The following is a 26372-nucleotide window of genomic DNA, read 5'->3' as shown; positions in this document are numbered from 1 at the left end:
AGTAAATGGCGTTAGTCACAGGGAGTTGTCTTATATGCATATCTGTTGATTTATGTAAATGATGTTAAATATTTACTGAACTGGTTTATACTATGGAAAGGAAAAAAGATATTTTCAACTGTATGGAATGACTATATATTTTTTAATGTTATTTTTGGTTAAATGAAGAATTGGTTATTTTATGTATACACTAAAATTCATGCTGGCCACACACTGATTTTAATATAGTCTTCCTTACCGAGAAGTGTCTCACCCCAATGTACAAATTATCTTTTCAGGAAACACCAGGGATCATGTTTAGCAGACTAGAGGGGCCGAGCTAGCCGTTTAGTTTATGTATGTAGTGGGTATAAACTGAGTTTTCTTTTTGTATAGTGTTATGGGTTGTAATATGGATTTTCTTGGAGACCTTTGTGTATAAAAGTAGTTTAGCACTCTAGTAATGTATGTTGAAGAATTTTTCATTATTTTCGCTGCATTTATGTATTGACTATGGTATTAGGTACACAGATGTCACTAAAGTAGCACCCGGTCCCAACGTGGCGGGTCAGGGCATTACATGTGGTATCAGAGCTTAGGTTTGCTAGGTTTTGCATACTTTGATAGTTGATGATTACGAGAGTATAGGTTGAGATAAGTTAAAGATAGGAATAGGTAGGTTAGGTCGGGTTTCAGTCTAGAAGCTTGAAGGAGGAGATCCTTGACAATTTTTTGTGCTTTTCCTGGAATGAAGATTTCAGGAAAATCATGGTAAATCCATCGATGGTTTCATTTCTGGGTTGAGAGACTACAACTTGGATACTTAAGCAGAAACGTTGAGTAGGTTCGATATATGTGTAATGTCAGGGTAAGTGGTAGTGTGTAGCAAGGTGATCAAGGATTGCCCAATGGAGATTAAGGGGAGAGTGTTGCTTGCTAGCTTAATTGTTTTTTACATGCATGATTTTGATGTTATTTTGGGCATGAACTGGCTAGCATCCAGTTACACGAGCATTGACTGCCTCATGAAGGAGGTATGTTCAAACCTGCCAGGGAGTAGGAGTTTATGTTTGTCGAGTCGTGTGTGCGCTTTGCACCACAGATCCTTTCCATTATTTAGGCGAAGAGGCTACTTCTTGGGGGGGGGGGGGGGATGCCAAGGATACCTAGCATTCATGAAAGAAGCACCGAGGGAGGAACCTAAGCTGGAGGATATTCCCATGGTCAGGGAGTTCTCATGTAGAAACCCAAAAAATTATAGCAAATAAGAATAAAGGGAATGAGGAGAAAGGAAATTTAAAAGGGGGAAAAAGCAAGGTTCGTCGACGAACCCCCCCGGTTTCATCGACAAACTCCCTATTGGATTCGTTGCACGCCACATGTCCTGTCGACGAAAGATTACCAAGAGGGGTAATTTCAGGGCTTGAAATTTATCGACGCAGGTTATGAGTTTGTCAATGAACTTCCTTTTTGGCCTCGTCCACGAAATGGCGTGTCTCGTTGACGAAGCTAGTTGTATAAATAGCTCAAACTCGGATTTCAACGAAAAATTTCGCATGCAACTCCTCTTCTCTCTCTAAAATTGCATCCTCCACTCATTCTCTCTAGATTTTTGGCCTAGTTCTCTTTTAATTCGACGATCGGAAGCCGCCACACTACTCCTAGGAAGATTCTCTTCAAGTCTGCTGGAGTAGATCGTTGGTTAGGCCAACTTGGGCACCATCCCAAAAATTAGGCAAATTAGGTATTTTAAGTTTTATAAAGCATTTGGTGTTTTTGGACTGAGGAGAATATATTAGGTAAGATAATACTGAAGTTTTGTTGGGAAAAATATAAATTTCAAGGTGTTGTGCTGGGAACATTGCAGGTGTAGGTCTAGTTAGTTTGTGAGCTTCTTAGTAAGCCAAGTAAGGAAAATATGTTATGCCAGCAAATTCAGGATTTTTTATCAGTATCAATTATAATATTTGAAAACTAGTACAAGTTGTGATTTTGAATACGTCAGAATGTAGATTTATGCAGATTTTAATACATGGGTTTTATTTGGTGTGTGGCATTAGTTGTAATTATTCAGTACAAAATTTATATAGTTATCAAAATATCATGAAATGTGTGTGTGTGTGTGTGTGTGTGTGTGTGTTCTACAAAATTATAAATTCCTAGTATACATATAGATAGATAATTTACAAAATATTCAGAAACATGATTTATAACATTTTCAAGTTACCATGACTTCAAAACCATGATATTCAGATATTTAGTTAGATATTCAGATATACGGATATTTAGATATTCTGTTAGTTATTCAGAAATTCATATTATTCAGATAAGTTTTACAGTATTATGGTTATTCCAAAATCATGGTAAAAACAGTAAGATAATTATAAATATCAGTATTATATAGTATTAGACCCTGATGAATTATTTAGTCAGATTCAATCAGCAGAGCACAGTACTGTTGCTATTCCAGTTCAGAGTGCAACCACATAACTCATATTATATGTGGATTTTTTAGTAGTCGATCGTGCCTATGTTGTGGATAGGCTCCCTGTCGGTTACGGATGAGGAGGTTGATATGACTTTCGGAGTTCAGTTGACTTATCCTGGTCAACCAACCAGTGTTAAGTCCCGCCTACGGGCCTCACAACCCTATCATGAGGGGTTAAATCATGACGTACAGTTTTCTAGGGTATTATCACAGTTATTTATATGTATGTAGAATTACAGTAAAGAGCATATATATTATAGTATTAGCAGCATGAATAAGTAGGAAGTTTTGTTAACACTATTGTATCTTAAACTATATAGGTGTGAGTTGCAATATAAATTGTTTTATCTGTTAACTCAGTTTCAGAATTTTCATCTGTATAAAATATATGTAACTTATTTGCCACACTCTGGTAATAGCATATTTCACCTTACTGAGAGTTGTCTCATAGTGTGCAGATCAAGCACCGAGATAAAGGGGACCTTGTAGTGCCCTGTTCGGAGGGTAAGTATTTTGGGAAGTCACTTTTGAGTAGTCCCTAGGTTCAGGTGAGGGTATTTTGGGAATGTTATGTAAGCATATTTTGAAGAAATTCTGACTCTCTGGTATTGTATATATTTGATGTGGTTATTTGCTTCCTGCTTTACGCTGTATAGGTAGTTTATGGATATATAGGTTCCATGGTCCCTACCTGGTCTGTGATGATGTTATGGTTTATATTAGAAGGTATTAGAGCAGTGAAATTTTACAGTTTATATAAATATATACATATATATATATATATATATATATATATATATATATAAAATGGCATGAAAAATCAGGTCGTTACATCTCAGATGTTTTTCCAGAGGACTTACCTCTTGATCGTGAGGTGGAGTTTGCAATTGATTTGATCCTAGGGACAACACCAATCTCTAAAGCCCCATACAGAATGACTTCAGCTGAACTAAAGGAGTTAAAGGAGCAGCTACATGAGCTTCTCAACAAGGGATTTATCCGACCGAGTGTGTCACCCTAGGGTGCTCCGGTGTTGTTTGTGAAAAAGAAGGATGGGTTGATAAGGATGTGCATTGACTATTAAAAGATTAATAAAGTATCAGTGAAGAATAAGTACCCGTTACCTTGAATTGACGATCTATTTGATCAGATTCAGGGCAAGCAGATCTTCTCTAAGATCGATTTGCGATATGTATATCATCAGGTGAAGGTTAAATCAGATGATGTACCGAAGACTGCTTTCCAAACTCGATATGGCCATTACGAGTTCTTGGTTATGCCCTTTGGATTGACAAATGCACATGCAGCATTCATGGACCTAATGAATAGGGTGTTCCACGAGTACTTAGACCAATTTGTTGTTGTATTCGTAGATGATATTATGGTTTACTCGAGGAGCCTTGAGGAGAATGGAGCTCATATGAAACTGGTACTCAAGGTGCTTAGGGAGAAGAAGTTATTTGCTAAATTCAAGAAATGTAAATTCTGGCTGGAGCAGGTTGCATTTCTAGGACATGTAGTGTCCAGGGAGGGGATTTCAGTGGACCCAACCAAAATAGAAGCCATAGTTGATTGGGCAAGGCCAAAGAACATGCAGGAGGTCAGGAGTTTCTTAGGACTTGCTGAATATTATTGCCATTTTGTTGAGGGATTCTCTAGGTTATCAAGCCCTTTGACATAACTCATGAAGAAGAACGTGAAGTTTGACTGGATTGATGAATGTGAGTAGAGTTTTTAGGAGTTGAAGCAGCGTCTAGTCATTGCTCCAGTGTTGACTATTCCATCAGGTGAGGGTGGATTTGTTATTTACAATGACGCATCGCAGAAAGGACTCAAATCTGTCTTAATATAGCAGGGAAAAGTCATCGCGTACGCATCTTGCCAACTAAAAGAGTACGAAAAGAACTATCCTACACATGGCAGTAGTTTTTGCATTAAAGATCTAGAGGCACCACCTATACGGTGAAAGGTGCTAGATCTTTACTGACCATAAGAGTCTTAAGTACTTCTTCACCCAGATTGAGTTGAATATGAGACAATGGAGATGGTTTGAGTTGATAAAGGATTATGATTGCACCATTAGCTATCACCCAAGAAAGGCTAACGTGGTAGCCGATGTGTTGAGTCAGAAATCAGTGGGTGCGTCAGCCTCAGCAGCTGTAGCTTCACATCAAATTAGGATGGACCTAGAGAGGTTGGGTATAGAGTAGAAGGGAATCATCAGGCGTTCATTTGTAGCCTAGTGGTTCAACCGACCTTATGGGAGAGGATCAGAATAGCTCAGCTGAAAGATGTCGAGTTTATGGAAATTGTAGAGAAGATATGGGGTGAGCAGCAAACAGACTTCAATGTCTCTAAGGATGGAGTTCTCAAATTTCACACCAGATTGTGTGTACCAAATGATGCTAAGATTAAGCGGACCATTCTGGAGGAGGCACATCGCTCTCTCTATACAGTGCACTAGGGAGTACTAAAATGTATAGAGACTTGTGAGAATCGTTCTGGTGGAGTAACATGAAGAGGGAGATTGCCAGATTTGTGGGACAATGTTTGGCATGTCAGTAGGTGAAGGCAGAATACTAGAGGCTAGAGGGACCACCTCAACCACTTGACATCCCTACGTGGAAGTGGGAGCATATCTTGATGGACTTTGTATTGGGATTGCCTTCAGCGGTGCATGAGCAGAATGTCATATGGGTAGTTGTTGACAGATTGACGAAGACTGCCCATTTCATTCTAATTAGAACCAGTTACTCCATGGATAAGTTGGCAGAATTCTATGTTTAGGAGATAGTCAAAATGCACGGCGTGCCTATGTCCATCATTTTAGATCGGGATCCGTAGTTCACTTCCCGGTTTTGGAAGAGTTTGCAGGGAGGGTTGGGTTCTCAACTCACTTTTAGTACTGCATTTCACCTGCAGACGGATGGATAGTCTGCATGAACCATTCAAATTCTTGAGGATATGTTACGGGCATGTGTATTATATTTTGGGGGTAGTTAGATCCGATATCTATCATTGGTTGAGTTTGCATACAATAACAGTCACCAGACCAGTATTGGAATGGCACCATATGAGGCTTTGTATGGTCACCGATGCTGATCTCTGTTGTATTGGGATGAAGTAAGAGAACGATAAATTTTGGGGTCAGAACTTGTTCAGTGGGCCTCTGCAAAGGTTGAGCTTATTAGGGAGAAGATTAAAGCAACCCAGAGTTGGCAGAAGAGTTATGCAGATACTCGCCGATGAGAGTTAGAATTTGAGGTAGGTGATATGATATTCTTGAGGATTGCTCTGATGAAGGGAGTGATGAGGTATGAAAAGAAGGGCAAACTGAGCCCTAGATACATTGGGTCGTTCGAGATTCTGAAGAGGATTGGTTTGATGGCGTATAGGATAGCATTACCCCCAGCACTGTCTAGGATACACGACGTGTTCCACGTGTTTATGTTTAGGAGGTACGTTCCAGATCCCTCACATATGATCAGTTATGAGTCGTTGGAGATTGGGGACGCTTTGGCATACGAGAAGGTACCAGTTCATATTCTAGATTGAAAAATACAGGAACTACGTACTAAGGATATACCGTTAGTGAAGGTGTTGTGGCGAAATCATGCAGTTGAGCTCCTTGCGAGTTAGGAACGAAAATATGCCAGAAGTACCCACAACTTTTCAGCGAGGCTTAGCATTAGGTAGGTAGGTGTATGGTTTTGAGTATAGGTTATTTAGAGTAGGTTTGTTTATCTAGTTTGTTATTGGTTTTGTTTATGAATGGTTTTTGGGAAGAGATTTGTTATGGTTATTATAATCTCTCAAGACATTGTATGTAACCACAATATTCCTCCGCCATAAGAGAGGGTAGTTAATAAACTCGGGACGGGGTCGCTATGTGGGTGGATACCGACTCTTCTGCAGATAGGGATCGTGAGTTAAGGATGTGATCAGTAATAGTTAGCAAATTTCGAGGACGAAATTTATATAAGGAGGGGAGAATGTAACACCCCAAAAAATTAATATGCATGGAAGGGTAAAAAAAAAATTAAATAACTAAATAATTAAATTAAATAAATAATAATTAATTAAATAATATAATATAATATAATAATATAATATAATAATCTAATGTTTATATTTATATATATATATATATGTGTGTGTGTGTGTGTGTGTGTGTGTGTATTCAATCCTTCCTGAAGGAAGGATTTATTTTTTTCCTAGAGAGGTCGCCCCCCCCTGAACGTCTCCTCGTCTTCTCTCTCTCTTTCCTCGATTTTGTTGGCCAAATGGGCGCCGATTGAAAAATAGAAAATACCACCGGGTTTCATTCTCCGCCACCGACATTCCTACCTGAGTGGATTTGTCGTAGGAGCGACGTAGGCACCATTCCTGGGGGTAAGGTAAACCCTTTTCATTTCCTCAGTTTTTCCTTAAATCTTTAGCCAAATCGACAATCGGATACCACCACAGGGTCCTAGCCTTGATCGTCGTCATGTTAATCGAAGTGAATTTTCAATTTGGGTTTCCAATGCTAGAGTAAGATTTAGAAAATTTAGCAAATTTGCTATTTTTTAAAATTTAATTATTTATTTGGAGTTTATAGGCTTAGAAAATGTTAAATAGTTATTGGGAATTTTATGAGGCTAGGAATATCGTGAAACCGAATTTGGGAAAATATGTGGCAGGTGTGATGCCCCGATTTTTCATACCATTTTTTTCCATACAAATATTACATACACCACATATCATCCACGTCATATACTGATACCATAACATAACCCAACCCGAAAGTGGGTACCGGGTATACATTCATACTCATATACATAATCCCTAACAGCGGAAGTCATTTCATAAACATATACATACCACAACGAATACACATACAATAGCATTACCATCGAGACATACAAGTCTACCACAGAAACTCTAGGGGAATCAAACCTCCCTAGTACAAAATACTCACCCTGACTACTCAGGGTATCCGCTCCCTTCTACTTGGAGCTCTATCATCGTCTCTAGCTTGGTTTCCTGAAATATTTAAATGATTGAGCGAGATACATCTCAGTAAGATGGAATAAATTATCTACAGTGTATGGCAATATAAGATTCATTATATCATAGCATATAGACATATTAGTGATAGTATCTTCTAAGAAAATATAACATTTCCATAATCATAATCATATAGATATACAAAACAAGCTTTCATAAATTTTTTCTTCCATTCCCAAAACTATTCATTTGTATCTCAAGTTTATCGGCGAAGTTCCTGAGAATAGGGAAGCTTACACGCCCATATAAGCAGCTTCCCTCTGCCTTGATATCATTTGCAGCCTAACCCGATTAACTCAGGTTCAGCTACAACTGATACTTATCAGAGCACTCACCTTACTCAATAAGCTCTTAGGCGGTGTATTTTACTTCGCTTTAATTATTTATTAACTTACGCTATTTCATTTCCCATTTTCTTTCTCGTTTCCATTCCCATTTCATTTCCATTTTCATTCTATTTCTATTATCATTTCCTTTTTATTACCATTCTCATATCAAGCTTATGAGTGTCACCATAATCGATACATCTGTGTCTGTACTCATAGCTACCCTAAGGATATTCGCTACGCTATGCTTCCTCCTATGGTCAAGGTTGTGCGGCTTGAAGGCTGGACTAACCACGGTTGGCTGACTGGTATCTCTAGTACGACTGGCTGGCCAAAAGCCCTGATCTGGACTCAGGGGGTACAATAACTCTACTATACAGCTTCGTCGATTGCCATGCCACACGCTCCATGAGTCCGTGTGGTTGCACTAACACCACTAGCAACGGTACTGTGCTTTCAATATCACAATCTATCATTAGGGTTTCCATATCGATCCATCAGGGTTATCACTGCCACATACCAACAATCATTATATGGTATTGGAATTTCATCAATCACATGTCTGTAATCCCCTTTCGGAATTTCACATTTCATTTCTCATAATTTAATATTCATATTGCAGAATTAACGGTGCAATATTCACATTTCCCATAATCATACTTCACATTTTCACATTATAGAATTAACATTGCAATATTTTCATTTCACATTTTGTCATTTCTCATAATCATATTTCTCATATTCACATTTCTCATTTTCATATTGCAGAATATCATTGCAATATTTTCATTCCACATATTCACATTTCTCAACTCATTTCATCATTTCATTAGTTAAAAAATTCATTTCATCTCATAATAACATATACTACTTCATTTCACGTAACTTAATATTTCTCAATACACATTCCCATATTTCACATTTTATCCTTTCTCAGAAGATACATTTTCAAGTGTGTTTCACCTTCATCATTTTCCCACATTTCAGTTCTCATATCAAAACACATTTCAACATCACATATTTCATAGGGTAAATCATTTAACCCAGTTTAAATATTTCTCAATATAAATCATATGCCACTCAGATTTCATCTGATATTTATATCATAATAAATTTCAGGAAAAATACCATTCACCATTTTCACATATTTCTCAACCCATAATTTCCATAAAAAAGATTGCTATAATTTATTCTTCTTACTTGGCTTACTAAGATTTCACAAATAATACCTAATTTTGACGCTCCTCAGCGTTCCCAACTCAAAAGCCTAAAAATCATATTTTTACCAAATTAGTCAACTCATTTCCCACAATAATTTCTGTATAACACTACCTACATTTCAAATACTCCAAACAACCTATAATACCTTTAAATCTCTTACTTAACCTGATTTTGGGATGATGCCCTAGAACTCCAAATTGGAAATCTACTCCACCTATGTTGCAAAGAATCTTCTTAGGAACCTTGTGGCAGTTCCCGATCGTCAACCCGAGCTTTAACGAAGCCAAAAACGAAGAGAGAAGGGTAGGGGACCGTGGTTCTAAGAGAGAAAGTGTGCGTGTGAGAGAGAATGGTGCTGAAATGAGGGCTTCCACCCTTTATAGTCCGGTATTCGTCAACAAATTCAAGCGGTTCATCGACGAACCCATAAAGACACTTCGTCGATGAGGGGTCTATTTCATCGATGAACCTGAAATTCCTAAAACTCTTTCTGTAATCTCTCGTCGACGAGACACGTGTATCTCATCACCGAAATATATGGGACATTTGTCGACGAAGACCCTGTGTTCGACGACGAAGCCCTGTTTTCTCTCCTTTTTAAAAATTCCCTTTTCGCTTCTTTTCATTTCTTTTATTATTTTATTTTTCGAGTCTCTACAGAAAGTGAATGATTTTATGGTTTATTGTGAAACCAAATTTGGAAATGATTGTGAAATATACTGGAACTGTTTGTGAAATATACTGGAACTGCTTGTGAATAATACAAGGATTTGATATGACGGTCGGGGGTCGGGTTTTATATGATGGCCGAGAGCCATGTTTTATTTAACGACTGTGAACCGGGTTTATTTGACTGCCGAGGGTCAGGTTTTTATTAAATGGAAGGTGTAAAACAAAATGATTTAAATTACAGTTTTTATTACTTAAATTGCATGATATGCTTTAGGAACCCTAGGGACCAGTTGTTATGTGAGCACGATACCGTTGCTAGTGATTGATTATTAGACCATATGCGTCCACACTATTCTGGATAGAAGTGTAGGGTGGTTTTAGCTGACTGCCTATGTGAGGTTGAATTAAGGGCGTCGGACCCGCAGCTTGGCTGTGGATGCCTGCAGATGTACTTGCAGAGGATGATGTTTTGACTTTGTTTTGGGCTGATCATCTAAGCTTAGTCCAACCTTCGGGTGGCACAACCCGTGCCATAGGGGAAGTAAATGACATTAGTTACAGGGAGTTGTCTTATATGCTTATCTGTTGATTTATGTAAATGGTGTTAAATATTTACTGAACTGGTTTATACCGTGAAAAGGAAAAATGATATTTTCAACTATATGGAAAGACTATATATTTTTTAATGTTATTTTTGGTTAAATGAAGAACTAGTTATTTTCTGCAAATACTAAAATTCATGTTGGCCACACACTGATTTTAATTTAGTCTTCTTTATTGAAAAGTGTCTCACCCTAATGTACAAATTATCTTTTCAGAAAACATCAGGGATCGTGTTTAGTAGACTAGAGGGGTGGAGCTAACCGTTTAGTTTATGTATGTAGTGGGTATAGACTGAGTTTTGTTTTTGTACAGTGTTATAAGTTGTAATATGGATTTTCTTAGAGACCCTTGTCTATAAAAGTAGTTTAGCACTCTAGTAATATATGTTGGAGAATTTTTCATTATTTTTGCTGCATTTATGTATTGACTATGATATCAGGTACACAGACGTCACTAAAGTAGCACTCGGGCCCCATGTGGTGGGTCAGGGCATTACACCATATGCTTTATACACAACTTTTATTTTTAAAAGGAGAAATTAAGGATAAAATGGGGTATAACTCATTCATAAACCTCTATCTCTGCTCCTGTTGTTGCTATTACCCCACCTCCACAGTTCCCACCATTGCTAACCCTCACTTGTTCTTGGTTCAATTCTCTTGTTGGAGACCCCTTGCCCCATTTATTTTTTTATTTCATATTGTTTTATTAGTTTTTTTTAATTATTGTAGTACTGTTTTTTTTTTTTTTTTTGACTATGATAAAATTCTAAAAAGAAACATGAGAAAAATAAAAAAGTAAAAAAGATACTTTTTTATGCATGTAGAGATTTTTTTTTGCACTATTATAATTATTATAATTACTATTGCTACTATTTCTACTAGTATTATTTTCTTTTGGGCACAAGTTAAGCATCTTATTAAAATGCGAAGGGATAGCATATAATCTCCTAAGCCTAAATCAACTTATTTCTTGCATTTCAAGTATGATCAATTGTTGGTTTCCATTCTAATTTGTAGATTTTATTAGGAGGGTTCCCAAGTATGTCACCTTATGGTATCTTTTTGATATGTGTTTGTACCTGTACACTCCAAGGTAGCAGTACAATAGTGAAAACTTGTCTGGTGGAAGGGCAACCAAAGAAGTGGTGCTTGTAGGTGTCAAGCCTCCTTGTTTCACATATTTTTGTGGGTGGTGTTTTTAGCTTTTCTTATAAAACTAACCTTTTCAAGATACTTAATCTATTATTGATGGCCAACTAAGTAATGAAGGATGGCTTGGGTATATGATGTCTAAACCAAATGACCTTACCCTTTTTTCAAATCATATCTCACAATGCTTGTGAGGAGGAGAGGAACGGGTAAATGAGTCATTTTTTGTCACATTAGGCTCACTGTTTAAGCTATCTATCATGTGATGGGCCTTGACAGATAAATTTCTTTGCCATCTTCAATTGTATCTTTAACCTTTGCAAGGGGAGCCCAACTTCAAAAGGAAGATGATGGTCATAATGGTTAATAAGGGAGTCGTTTGGATGCTGATTGTTAAAATAATAGATATATGAACTCTCCTTTATCAATGTTGTGTTTGATGCTAGGATAGGCAAGAGACCTAACTTTAAACATTCTCTTCCAAGTTTGTATGCTGTTAATTGGAATTTTGGCACTTCAAACACACTTTTTTGACTTTGTTGTTGTGTGTCCAAACAATTCATAGGAATATTTTTAAGTTTTAAGAAATAGAGGTGCCAAACTTTTGATCTAGGATTTAATGCGAGAAAAGGAAAGTGAAAGAAAATAAGAAAGAAACTTATTTTATCTCATATTTCTTTCACTAATAAATGCTATAAAAAATAAAATATTATTTTAATGTCTAAAAATTAGAAAAAATAAATATTAATAATGTGTAAAATCAAAATTCTATTTATATTTTTTTATTTTATTTCTCATTTTCTTTGATTATCAAACATGAAAATAAAGATTTTTTTTTATTTTCATTTATTTATTTTTGAATATTTTCTGAGTTCATAGTGAGACATAAGGGAATTCCAAAATTAAAATTTTAAACCTTTCAACAAATCCCCTATTTGTGTCTTCTTTAAAAAAATATCAAATTTATCTCTATAATGACCAATAATTATTTCAAAATATTTCTTTTAACTACCTACAATTTTCCTAAAATACCCTTATAATCATGTTAAATTTTTTCCTATAACTATTCATAATTATTTCAAATATTCTTATAATTATCTACAACTATGTCAAAATGTCCTTATGCTATTTAAATTTTTAAAAGTTTTAAAAAATAGAAAGTGGTGAAGCAAGCACATTTTGCATGCCCATGTATATATATATATATATATATATATATATATATATATTATATATAATTTAATATTTTATTTCCTCATAAAAGCAACTCTGTTAAACCTCTCTTCATTGATAAACCCTGCCACAAAACCTCGGAATATTTTCACCGGTACATAGGAAAAAATTAAAAAAACACACCCCTCCTCTTTTCAGTCGACTTCGACCCAGGTCGTTGCATTTGTGTTCCCTTCCCTCCCTCGCCAGGGAATCGACCGCGCCGCCATGATGTTTCTTTCGCCGTCGGCGATTTCTTCCGCCGCCGCTGAAGAGCAATAAGGATTCTTCTACCATCTCTAGTTTTCTCTGCCCTACCTATTTCACCTCTCATCTTGTCGAGGCTCTGGTTCGCGAATTTCGCATCCCATATTGGTGTTACTGGTGATTATGTGCCCTTGCTCGGTCGTCGGACGCTAGTTAGAAGAGAATCAATGGGCTAAAGGCCATTTTGACTGTAATTCTCTCTCTCTCTCTCTCTCTCTCTGTTTTTTATTCTGTGTCCTTTACCCTCAGTCTCTCTCACTGTTTTAATGTTGTGTCCTTGGTGGTATCACGTCAAATATGCCCAAAACGATTACCGTCCGAAGAAATCCAAAAAATGGATGTTTAGTTCTTCTTTATTTATTTTTAAATTTTCTAAAACTGAAGTGGTGATTGGTTTGAGGCATTAATTTGCTTTGAAGGGAAAAAATATATCCGCGCCATCCTATACCATATATATAAAAGTTGAATATTTGCATTTTCAAGCACGCATCCTATGCACGTTTGATGGGTATAAATGCAGCCTCTGTGCTTAACCGTCTGCTTCACAACAATACCCGCAAGCCCAATCCTTTTCCCAACAACTTCAAAGCCACTATCAAGACTGTCCTTTCTCATCTCAATGCTGGTCGCCTCCAGAAAGCTGTTTCCATAATCTTTACTTCTCCTGTACTTTTCCCCTTTTCTCTTTATGCTCGCCTTTTCCAGATTTGCTCTTTGAAGCTTGCCATTGTTGAGGCCCGAAAGCTTGAATCCCATTTAGTTACCTTTTGTCCTGTGCCTCCCACTTTTCTGCTCAACCGGGCAATCAGCACTTACGGTAAATGCGGATGTTTGGATGATGCAAGGGAGCTGTTTGAGGAAATGCCTCAAAGAGATGGGGGCTCTTGGAATGCAATGATCACAGCATATGCGCAAGGTGGGTGTGCTGAGGAAGCATTGTTGTTGTTTTCATGCATGAATAGATCGGGGGTTTCTGCTAATGAGATCACATTTGCCAGTGTTCTTAGGTCTTGTGCTGCGCTTTTAGAACTATTCTTATCGAGGCAGATACATGGGCATAGTGTGAAGTATGGATTTTGCAGGAATGTAATTTTGAAAAGTTCTCTTGTTGACATATATGGTAAATGCCTGGTTATTGGCGATGCGCGTAGAATGTTTGATGAGATCCAAAATCCAAATGCCATTTCTTGGAATGTGATTGTTAGGCGGTACCTTAAGATAGGCAATGGACAAGAGGCTGTGGCTATGTTTTTCAAGATGATTGAAGCAGATGTTACACCATTGAGTTTTACATTCTCTAGTGCTCTTATAGCTTGTTCAAGTCTATGTGCAGTCAAGGAGGGTATTCAAATCCATGGCATTGCAATTAGGATTGGTTTTGAAGAAGATGAGGGGTTGTCTAGCTCTCTCATTGATATGTATGTCAAATGTGGAGATCTAGAAAGTGCTTGTAGGATTTTTGACCAACCTGGTTCAAAAAATTTGATATCTTGGACGTCAATAGTGTCAGGGTATGCATTGAGTGGGAGAACTAGAGAAGCAAGGGAACTCTTCAATCAGATGCCAGAAAGGAATGTGATCTCATGGAATGCAATGTTGACAGGATACACGCGTTTCTTCCAATGGGAAGAGGCCTTGGGTTTTGTTTTTCATATGCGTGAAAATACTAACAACATTGATGTCGTCACTCTTGTTTTGATTCTAAATGTGTGTGCTGGACTTTCTGATGTTCAACTAGGGAAACAGGTTCATGGATTTATCTATCGACACAATTTGTTTAGTGACGTCCTTGTTGGCAATGCCCTCCTTGACATGTATGGGAAATGTGGAAACCTAAGAAGCGCTAGAGTTTGGTTCTACCAAATGAGTCATTGGAGGGATAGAGTTTCTTGGAATGCTCTCTTGACTAGCTGTGCTCGTCATGGCTTGAGTGAAGAAGCTATGATGATTTTCTCAGAGATGCAATGGGAGACAACTCCGAGTAAATTTACATTTGGAACACTTTTAGCAGCTTGTGCAAATATTTTTGCACTTGAGCAGGGCAAACAAATTCATGGGTTTATGATTAGAAATAATTATGAGATAGATGTTGTGATCAGAGGGGCTTTGGTTGACATGTACTCCAAATGCCGTTGTCTTCAGTATTCTCTCAAAGTTTTTAGGGAGACAACTTCAAGAGATGTGGTTCTTTGGAACACCATGGTTTTGGGATGTTGTCACAATGGAGGAGGGAGTGAGGTACTTGAACTGTTTGGGCTGATGGAAGAGGAGGGGGTTAAACCAGATCATGTAACCCTTCAGGGAATTTTGCTTGCTTGCATTTGTGAGGGTCTAGTTGAGTTGGGGGAGAAGTATTTCAATTCAATGGGCAAAGAGTACTGTATCACACCTCGATTGGAACACTATGAGTGTATGATTGAACTCTATGGCAGGCATGGGTTTGTGGATAAGCTTGAGGATTTTGTAAAGAGCATGCCATTTGATCCCACTGCCGCAATGTTAATCAGAGTCTTTGATGCTTGTAGAGAACATGGGCATTTGAGGTTGGGAGAGTGGGCTTCTAAACAGCTTAATGAATTGAATCCACCAGTTCCATTCCAATTTGAAATCTTGGACAGAGCTTGAGCATGGGCTGCTAAATATATTAATGAAATGAAGCCTTCAATTTCAGTCGTATTTGAATTCTTGGACATAGCCTGGTGATGGCTGCCAAATGGCTTAAAACATTGAATCCTTCATTTTGATTTCCGACTGGATTTCTTGAATAGAGCAATATTGTGCAATTTGTTTTGACCAAAACTGCAAATTGCAGGGAATTATTTTTTGAATTTACAATGCAGTCACATGCGTAGCTGTGATTGGAGTCTGGACATCTAGACTTTGCATTCTCAAAGTTTTAACTGTGGGCAGGCCATGGAACATATGACTCTGCTAATTGATGTGCACATGGTGAACTTTACCAACTTATCAAGCGAGAAGCTTTTGGAAAAATATCTTTTGGTTTGCTGGATCAAATTTGACACATGCCCTTTCAGGAAAAATAATTTGAATCTTGTTGATCTCATAGCATTCTAGCAAGTCCAAAGCTATCTGATGAAAGCTGTCACACTTTTGAAAAGCTTAGTCCTATTAACCTGATAATTGTGCAATATGATGAAGCTCGTCGCACACATCCTCAATTAAATCCCAGAATGGTACGTCTTCTATGTCATGAATCAATGCCTTCGGATTTAAAATTTTCCACTCATCATTCAGTATACTATGGTTAAGGATTGCCCTTTCCATTATTTTTAAATTTTTTACCTTTTTGCATTTCCCATTTACTGTCATAAATTGTAATCCAATTGATGAATAGAGAGAAGAGAGGTCCAGGGATTTATTTCCACTGTTTTACGGTCAATTGCTTTTGCTTGATTCTGTAAGCATAATACTCCATGGTGGGAATTTGGGGGTGGATAAATAGAAACTACTTTCTTGTTAGGAATTTGTTCCAATTACTATTATCTTCAAGAGACTTTCAGTAAGCTCAGTCTTTGTTCCTCTATGATATTTAGCTGTTTTTTATACTATATTTCATGTAAAAATTAGTAAATCCATTCGTTAAGATTTTGTTCTTGATTTGGGTTAAGAAAAAAAGTACTAACTACTAAATGAAAAATAAATAGAGAGCCAATTTCTTATTTAATGGATCTAGTTGTTCCTAAGTTAGTTGCTCAGACCTCCCCAAACACTTGTCATTCGGATGTGTCTAGCAAAAATTAAATCTTGAACACTTCCATTTGTGGAAGACTGTGAGTACAGTCAATGGTGTGTATTTAACTTCCTTCCATTTCAATTCTTACAGCTTCTTTTCATGAGACAAACCCCATTGAAAATTCGAGTCACAACTGATTTTGACACCTGAAAACAAGCAAGAGCTTTGCTCAAAGAAGACTGAGCTGGTTCAAAGCTTTTTGGTTCAAAGTAGTTTTTGGTAACATGTCCAATTCATGTATTTTTGTTTCCATTTTCAAAATTTTGGTAACAGCATCAGCAACAGAAAACATGTTCGGTAAGCAGTTTTTATTGCTGAAACCCTGAAATAAAATGACAATATTTTGGCAAAATGAACAAAAAGATGGACACCTTAAAATGTTATCTCTATTTGTTTTAGAAACATGAAAACCCAGATATGCAGAGCAGTTGGAGCATGCCCAAGGTCTGAATCCTGCTAAGCATCTTCAATATATATATATATATATATATATATATATATGTTTGTTTTCACCTGTTCCGCTGGTCTAAAAATTCTCTCTCCCCCCCTTGGTCTGCTCAGAGCTCCATCCTTCTCCATGTGCTTTTTTCCCCACTTTATCTCCCTCTTTTATTTTAGTGTTAGAGCCCTAAGTCTTTCTTTGTTTTTTTCTTTATTCTCTGCTGTGCTTCTGTTTAGATTTGACTTTCAGATTTGCCTGCATCTTCTTCTTCTGATGGTGTGATTTTTTTCCTTTGAATTTTTTGCCACAACTTTTTTGAGCATATGGCCATGCTAACAATTTTATGAAACTCTGTTTGTTGTCTTTTGAGTAGAATTTTGGGTGTTGAATTTTTCTTAAATTAAACTCTCTGACTGTTAATTATGCTTTGTTCTTATTTTCAAATTCTCGTTACCCCAAAATAAAGGAGGAAAGAAAGGATGACCTTTAATCCTTTGAATTTCTCCTATTTGCAGGATGAAGAAGGTCAGTATTGATAATCCAGATTGCTTTAGGATTATCTTTACTGGTACTTGATATGTTTATTTTTGACGGTTGCTGATTTAGGAAAGTTGAAGGCACAGAAGTTGATTGAGCTGCTTCAAAGAAGGGGAATCTACAAGGTGAGATTTGGGCATAGGCATACAGACTTTGCTTGCTTTTGTATGTGAATTGATAATCTCTGTTGAGTTCTCTTATGGTGCTTTAGGTCTAGGTAGTTGCTTTGACGAGTCTTTATTGGGTTTAAACTATAATTTGTGGAGCTTTACTTTGTTTGCATTGATGCCACCTTGATAGAAAGATTTGTTATAGAATTATGTGTTTCTAAAGCTTTAGCCTTCAAATTTTGCTACCAAGTGCATCACTTTTAAACCCAATTGCAGCCACAGCTTCCACAATTCAGCCACCAACCCCGTTCTTTTTCCCGTGACATGAAAAATCATCAATTTTCCTTTAACATGTACCAGTGAAGATTATTCAGCCATGGATCTTGATCTCCGTTCTTGTGCACGCCTGCTCCGATTATGTACCACCCGCCACTGCATTCGCCAAGGGAGACAGATCCACCTCCTCCTCCTCAAAAGGGGTGTCCTTGAATCTGCCATAATGATGGGAAACTGCCTTCTGCATATGTATACTCGGTGTGGCAGCATGAACGATGCACATCGGCTATTTGAAGAAATGCATCAAAGAAACTGTTTCTCTTGGAACACTATGATTGAAGGCTATTTGAGGTCAGGAGATAATAGGAGGTCACTAGAGTTATTTGATTGCATGCCTCAGAAGAATGATTTCTCATGGAACATGATCATTTCTGATTTTGCAAAATCAGGTAATATGGACGTTGCTCAGAAGTTGTTTAATGGTATGCCGAGGAAAAATGGGGTTGCTTGGAATTCAATGATTCATGGATATGCTCACAGTGGTCGTCCAGAAGAAGCAGTCAGACTGTTTAAGTTTCTGAATTTGAATCCGTTGGATCAATCATGTACTGATACATTTGTAATAGCGACAGTTATTGGGGCTTGCACCAATTTGACAGCTATTGATTGTGGAAAGCAAATCCATGGTCGCATTGTTACTGGTGAAGTGGAATTTGACCCTGTTTTGGGAAGTTCCCTTGTTAATTTTTATGGAAAGTGTGGTGACTTGGATAGTGCAAATAATGTTTTGAATTTAATGCAGGAACCTGATGACTTCTCTTTATCAGCATTGATTTCAGGATATGCAACTTGTGGAAAAATGAACGATGCAAGAAGAATTTTCAGCATGAGATGCAACCCGTGTGTGGTTTTATGGAATTCCATGATTTCTGGATATGTTGCCAATTATCAAGCTGTGGAGGCATTAGCCCTCTTCAATAAGATGCGTGGAAGTGGACTCCAGGGAGACTCCACTACATTTGCTTGCGTTTTGAATGCCTGCAGTGTGATAGGCAGTCTTGATATTGGTAAACAAATTCATAATCATGCTTGTAAAGTTGGCATAATCAATGACATTATTGTTGCTAGTGTTCTTGTTGACACATATTACAAGTGTGGAAGTTGTAATGATGCTTGTAAACTATTTAATGAGCTTGAAGTGTACGACACAATCTTGCTCAATTCTATGATAACAGTGTATTCCAATTGTGGAAGAATAGAAGATGCAAAAAGAATTTTTGAGATAATGCCTAGTAGAACTTTGATATCGTGGAATTCAATGATAGTAGGTTTTAGTCAAAATGGTTGTCCAGTCAAAGCATTAGCTCTGTTCTGCAAAATGAATAAGCTGGGTTTGATGACGGACAGATTTAGTATGGCTAGTGTGATAAGTGCCTGTGCTAGCATCTCTGCACTTGAACTTGGTGAACAGATTTTTGCGAGGGCAATTATTGTTGGCCTTGAATTTGATCAGATCATATCTACTTCCTTGGTTGATTTTTACTGCAAGTGTGGATTTGTAGAGAGTGGAAGAAAATTGTTTGATGCAATGATGAAACCAGATGAAGTCTCATGGAATTCGATGTTGATGGGATATGCTACAAATGGTCGTGGAATGGAAGCATTAGAACTGTTTGATGATATGCTGCATACCGGTGTGGACCCCAGTGATATCACATTTACTGGGGTTTTGTCTGCTTGTGATCATTGTGGATTGTCTGAAGAGGGATGGAAATGGTTCAATGCAATGAAGTGGGTGTACCATATTAATCCAGGTCTGGAGCACTATTCTTGTATGGTTGACCTTTTTGCTCGAACAGGTTGCCTTAAGGAGGCAATGAATCTTATCAAAGAGATGCCATTTGAGGCAGATGCAAGCATGTGGTCATCAGTGTTGAGAGGTTGTGTGGCTCATGGATGTGTAACTCTTGGAAAAAAGGTTGCAGAGAGAATTATTGAACTTGATCCTGAGAACTCAGGTGCTTACGTGCTGCTATCTAGCATATATGCCACTTCAGGGGACTGGGAAGGACTGGCTCAGGTTAGAAAGGAGATGAAAAATAGGCGGATACAAAAAAATCCTGGTTTCAGCTGGGCTGATATCTAAGCAAGACATTTTGAATGTGGCATATTTTCGTGAATCAAAACTAAGTTCATCTTCAGAGGGTTTGATTTTTACTAATTTTAAGGAAAGAAGAATGCCTGTAAGTTCCAATGATCTCCTGGGCAGCCTTATCCTGATAATGGAGCACTTTATTATATTAAAATCTTTCATATTTGCGATGAAAAATAGTTGCTGCCATGAGGGGTTGACCCACCTTGCTTCTAACTATTTTGTTAGTGTTACAGTCTCAGCCTTCTAGCCTACCTTTTGTTTATAACAGCAACATTTTCTGGGATGTGTTTTTTTAAAATGGAAGCTGCTGGTTATGTATCCTAGAGTGAGCTTACAGTTGATGAGAGTCTCATTTGGAATTGAACAGATCAATTTCTACTGAAAATCCTGATGGTGTGCTGATGATTCCATTCCTCACTCAATGGCCGTTAGACCTTGACATGCAGTTGGAAGTGTGGCATTGTGAAAGTACTTAGTTGGTATCCCGTTACACTGCATTCCCTTATGCTTAGACCTGCTTGTTGACTGGATAATTTATTCTATACATTTTGGGTTCTATGCATTTTGGATTTGATGCATTAGGACATGGGGCTGCTACAACAAAGGAAAGAGGGGCATCTCTAGAGAATATCACATCTTAATAGATGGGGCGACATTGGCAATTACATCAAGGGAATGGATTATTGACTTCAATGGAAGCCAAAGGATGTGTTCTAGTGTGGACATAGTCTCTAATCTCTACTACTAGAAGGGCGATTCCTCTATATCTTATTCTGGCTTTTTAGCATCCCAAAACCCCAAAAACTCCTCCCCTTATCCAGTTGCAATACCCTAATATATGGCTGTACAAGGCTGTAATGGTTTCCATCACAATTTAAACTACCTGAAGATGCGTGCGTCCTCATAACTCCCATCCACAGTGGAGCTCGAGTATACAGTCATGGCCTTGCTTTACATTCAATCATTTCTTCCCTTCACTTTCCTCGTATAATTTTCTATCTCCTTTTTCTCCATTTATCTTCTCTGAGGTGAGTTTTTTTATCCCCTGAATCTTTGAATCACGGTACAACTCTCTCGCTCACATTGTTTTTGTAATTTTTCTACACGAAGGCACAGGAATATGGGGTTTTCAAGATTATTCATTATTCTATTCCACTTCCCGCCTCCTCTTTATGTAAATCTTCTGTGCCAACGTGGGATATGACCCATTTGACTTGAATTGTTCATTTGGTCAAACCCATTAGACCCAATTTCCTTTATATGTTCTTAAAAATAAACATTGCGTAAGAAATATAAATTTATTTATTCACTCCTTCATTGCCTGCCCACTCTGCACAATTGAGTGGTATTTGTTTATAAAAATATTAGACTTCTTAATTGAAATAATATGAAAAATGACAACATGTGATAAAAGTAAACCTTGGTTTGATGCCAAAGTTCAAATCTTGGGGTTATGGCTTTAATTGGAAAAGGTAGAGGGGCCAACTACATTATCGCATTGGATTAGTCAAGTGCCTAAAGGACCTAGAACAACATTGACACTCTCTTCTTGGGACTTTCATGTTTATCACCTAGTTTGTAATCTTACAAAGGGTGAAAGGGGGTATGCCGGTATGGTATGGAAGTTGGATTATCTCCCATTGTTTAATCCCGACTTCATGGTCTCCAAATGGACAAAAAATACTGATCTATTTTTGTAATTTATTATCTCTAACATATAATCTATGTTCTGCAGTAAATTTTTGTAAGTTGGGCAAGATATGTTTGGTACTTGGTACTAATATTTTTCAAAGTTTAATTTTAGGAAGTTAAAAATAAAAAATAAAAGAAAAAGAGTGTTGTATTTTCATTATGAGTCATTTAAAAAATATTTGTGGGGCCATAAATAGTTCTATATGTGTTTCTTATGGATACCTAATATTTTAAATATTTCTTTAACTTTTTCACTCAAGCAATATTCATATATGAAATCTTCTAGCAATATAATGCACATAATATGTGCTTAATAAATTATATATATTTTTTCTTATGCATATAATTGGTTCCTTTTTATTTTTTATTTTTTGTTCATTTTTCTAATTTAATTGAATTCCTCTTTAATTAATTTCATATCTCTCAAATTACTCTCCGCTCCACTATAAGTCATAATAATTTGTGGCAAAATACCTAATATTTCTTTTATATAGTATTATTCTTAATATTCATTAAATTTACAATTTATTTTGTATACTCTTAACAATTATTAAACTGAGATTAAGCCTAAGTTTTATAAACTATAGCGCAATGGTAAGGTTGTCGCCGTGTGACTTGGAGGTCATGGGTTCGAGGCGTGAAAACAGCCTTTTGCAAAAATGCGAGGTAAGACTGCGTACTATAGACCCATTGTGGTCTGCCCCTTCCCTGGACCCCGCATACGCGGGAGCTATGTGCACCGGGCTGCTCTTTTTTTTTTTTTACCATGACTGATATTAGAAGTATATATGTAAAGACAAAGTCGCAAACTTGATTCAACCATTACTGAACTTGATATCAAGATTTAATATGATACTAGGGAGGTGATGATGATTGCAATGGTTCAATAGGAGATGGATTGGATTGTGGTGGTGGAGGATACAAAAATATTAGAATAAAAAAAGTGAGATGTGTTATTTACTTATCGGAAGAATAAATAAAAATAAAAATATCAAGACAATTAATAAGTTTTTAACTAACTACATTTTTTTTTCACTTTTTTCACATGTTAATGTACACTTAATTGTACTGTCATTGTAGATAATAAAATTTTAATATATATTTTTAATTATCAATTTAATATCCTTACAAACAACAGCCACCGAAAAGAAGCAAAGCATGCACATCGCCTGTGCCTGTGGCTAGTTAAGGATGGTAAGGACACTTTAAACTATTTGGGGTCTTTGCCTATAGATTTTTGAAATTAAATGCTCACAGTTCGATTTGGATTAGCATGAATTAATCATTAGGCTGAAAAAGGAATAGGGTGATTAATGATAAAGGACCAACATGATGGCAACTATTTTCTTGATTTTGTGATTGTGCTTAATTGTGTATGATGCTATATGTACTCTATGGGTTGTTCTATTTTATGACTAGTTTTTTATTTTGTACCTTTGGGTCTAATAGAAATGTAAAAATGGAAAAGAAAGAAAGAAAGAACAGTTGGCATTGTAAAAGGCATGGCTTGATAAAAATGAGAAATCTCTTTAATTGTTGATTCTCTTCCATCTCTTCTCATGGTCAAAAGCTAGGAAAGATCCCAGAAATTAAATAAAGCTTACATTTATGTATGTCTAATTCGCAAGAATAGAATGCTAATACCAACATAATTTCCATCCTTGTTTTTCAGTGAACTTTGTATGTAAGAATGCTCCTTTCCACAAGAATTGTGCATTCGAACCAAAAATTCAAGGTGCAGTCTCCCCTCTAAATGGGAAATGGATAAGAACAAACCCTCCCACCACCCCCATCCCCACAGGGTGCTGCAGATATTTCTCTCTTACCTGCAGCCTCTCTCACTTCATTCACACTATAGCCTCCTTTGCCTACTCATTACCATCATCATTACCATTTCTCATTGTTATTTGCCTACTGTCAACTGGCCGCCATCTTGATTGAGGTACACAGCTCTCTCTCTCTCTCTCTCTCTCTCTATATATATATATATATATATATATATATCTATATATATATAGTTTCAATTTTTTAGAATTCTCCCTCTTTCCTTGTCTATTCAAACAGAAATTGCTTAAATAAATTTCAAAATTTCAACCAAAGGTTAGCAAGGAGGAGAATCACTGGGACTTTGGGCATACTGGCTGCACTTTAAATACAGGAGGCTAGACATGATCAACAGATCCACTGCTCTACAATCAGCTGCATTAAGAACCTGCACCATGGAATTTGATCGACTTCTCCATTGATGTTAGATCACAACTAAGGTAAATTTGGATCCTGCTTCAAATGCTTGCTGTGTGATGCACAATCCATGACCTATGTTATCCCATTTTATTTGTGTGCTTCAAGCCTTCAGTTACCTTCATAGGTTTGCTTTGATAGTTGGAGCATAGTTCAGTGAGGTTTTGTTGATGAGATTTATTTATTTTGAAGTGCAGAGTGGGGAGGTGAACAAAGGAATGCGGAGCTGACTTTGTGATTGTTTAGGGGCTGTATGGTATCTTTTCTGTTTTCTGTTTTCTGTTTTCTGTTTTTGTTTCTGCAAGGTGAGGAAACTGATTGTGGCAACACGTTTGTTTGTATCGTTAGTTTTTTTGCTTTTGTTGTTCATTTTCAACTGTTTTAGGAAAAACTGAAAACCAAATTCTTTTATTTGTTTTGGCAAGCAGAATATTTTAACATCCAAAATTAAATTTTTTCAATTAAATAGTTCATTTTATACATATTTTAATTAAAACTAAAGTAAAATGACAATGTGTTCAAAACATAATTAAAATAAAAATATCCATAAAAGTTCTTTTAAACGTTTTTACTATTTTCAATTGTCATATACAAAAGGCAATTTCTTGTAGCACTAGAAAGTGAGTATTGAAAAATAGTAGTTCAGTAAAAGAATTATAAATTTTATTTTTATTATAATGTTCTTAATTTGTATTATTTATTTAATCATATTTTTGAATTATTATTTGATTTAAGGGAAAAAATGAGCATTTGCCCAATCAAGATTTTAATTTTTTTAGTTTTAAAAATATTAACCAAACAGATTATTGGTTTTTCAGTTTCTGGTTTTTATTCATGGTTTTCATTTTGATAATTTTCGACAATGATGCCAAACGACTCCTTAATGAGAGTTGGGTGCTTTAACTATTCAACCATGGATGCCGAGCTGGGATTCTCGTACATGGTGAATGACCAAATTTCAATTTTTGGTTGGTTTAAGATGAACTCAACTACTATATTCTCTGTATACAAATTTTTTGAATTTTAGCTTATTGAGCTAAGTTAACTCTAAGGTTGGGAGAAATGCATACATGTTAATTGAACAAATATGAACATATTTAATTTTTTAAGAGCTTATTAATGTGGCTATGCTCATGAATGTATGAAAGACTTTGGATCTCAACAATAGAGCAAAATGATGACACTGATACTTCAACATATTAACGAGCCACCGCAAATGATTTGGATTGTTTCATGTACGTGGAATTTGAGTATGAACATCCTTTTTAGGAACAAGTAATTGTCAAATAGTTTTGTGTACTAAGTGCTTCAAACTTTCATCACAATGATATTTTGGATGTTAGTATGTTTGTATTTGTTGGTTAGTAACTAGTCATCTTAGAATGATTCAGAATTTTAGATCATATACTCATTTTGGGCTTTTGTGGCCATTTTGTTGATATGGATGTTAGTATGGCAGATTTTGAGATTCTTTAATTAAAGTGCGCAAGATTTTTGCATTGTCGAACTTTTCAATAGTATTGTTATTTAATTTTTGAATGTTTAATTTATATTTGGCAATTAGGGCAACTACGCAACTTCATCTTTATGCTCTTCATGATCTTCATGAAGTATATCATGCAAAAGGTATTCTCTTTTGGTGGAAGAATAATCCTGATTCAAGCTTGTCCTTCTAGCATTTTGTTATATTTCATCTTGAGATAATTATGAGAGACTTTTTGTGATCTGGTGTGAGGGGTCATATGGATCAGAGAGTAAGCTAGGGAGAGGTCAATAGGCCTAAAAAGGAGGGAGGGTTGGGTCTCCGTAAGTTGAACACAGCTATTTCACCGATGAGCCCAATTGGACTCTCGGTGTGGCACCAAACCCCGCCAGTGCCCTCCACCGGGGTAGACCTAAATGGCTAGGTGGGGAGGGGTTCTGTATCTGTTTCAGCTTAGCTCTAAGCAAAATAGAGTCATATCTTTCATATGTGATATCATATTTGTTAGGATCGAAGGAGTCTATGGATGAACTTGATATACATGGGTGAAAACCAACTTGATCTAAAGGTTTAAACCTATTGGGTATTGGACTCAAACCATGTATATAAGCATCCATTATTCACTCTAATTTTTGAATGTGGGACAAGCTCATAAGTGGAATTCTTAATAATAATATTACTATTATTTTTTTTTTGTGGTAAGCATACTTTTTC

The 26372-nt window shown here is 36.6% G+C and overlaps 2 protein-coding genes across 14 annotated transcripts; both read left to right on the top strand.

Moving 5' to 3' along the window:
* The first annotated feature begins 12778 nt into the window (after positions 1-12778).
* On the top strand, positions 12779-24586 carry LOC131162510 (putative pentatricopeptide repeat-containing protein At1g77010, mitochondrial). Of its 13 annotated transcripts, XR_009138835.1 has the most exons (6): positions 12785-13158; positions 16004-16162; positions 17680-17826; positions 23607-23876; positions 24035-24198; positions 24373-24586. XR_009138835.1 is itself a non-coding variant. In XM_058119089.1 (4 exons), the coding sequence occupies exon 4, from the start codon at positions 18542-18544 to the stop codon at positions 20231-20233; it is 1692 nt and encodes a 563-aa protein (XP_057975072.1). In that variant the 5' UTR covers positions 12785-13158; positions 17680-17826; positions 18172-18438; positions 18537-18541; the 3' UTR covers positions 20234-20534. The 13 variants fall into 13 exon arrangements, 4 of the variants coding, with proteins under 4 accessions (XP_057975072.1, XP_057975070.1, XP_057975071.1 ...); XR_009138834.1 differs by lacking the exon at positions 16004-16162 and having other exon boundaries at positions 12779-13158; XR_009138838.1 differs by lacking the exon at positions 16004-16162 and having other exon boundaries at positions 17771-17826.
* LOC131162509 (pentatricopeptide repeat-containing protein At3g26540) lies at positions 13235-16027 on the top strand. The gene has a single exon (XM_058119085.1). It carries the CDS (start codon positions 13473-13475, stop codon positions 15591-15593), a length of 2121 nt encoding a protein of 706 aa, XP_057975068.1. The 5' UTR covers positions 13235-13472; the 3' UTR covers positions 15594-16027.
* Positions 24587-26372: the final 1786 nt, after the last annotated feature.

This window comes from Malania oleifera, chromosome 8 (assembly GCF_029873635.1).
Source record: "Malania oleifera isolate guangnan ecotype guangnan chromosome 8, ASM2987363v1, whole genome shotgun sequence".
Taxonomy (NCBI): domain Eukaryota; kingdom Viridiplantae; phylum Streptophyta; class Magnoliopsida; order Santalales; family Ximeniaceae; genus Malania; species Malania oleifera.
Note: the sequence above shows the minus strand (reverse complement) of the source record. Positions and strands in the feature narration are given on the sequence as shown.

Bases quoted from the DNA above. Each gene is read 5' to 3' on its own strand.
- LOC131162509 (XM_058119085.1), top strand. From the start codon at position 13,473: ATGGGTATAAATGCAGCCTCTGTGCTTAACCGTCTGCTTCACAACAAT.
- LOC131162510 (XM_058119088.1), top strand. From the start codon at position 18,188: ATGGATCTTGATCTCCGTTCTTGTGCACGCCTGCTCCGATTATGTACC.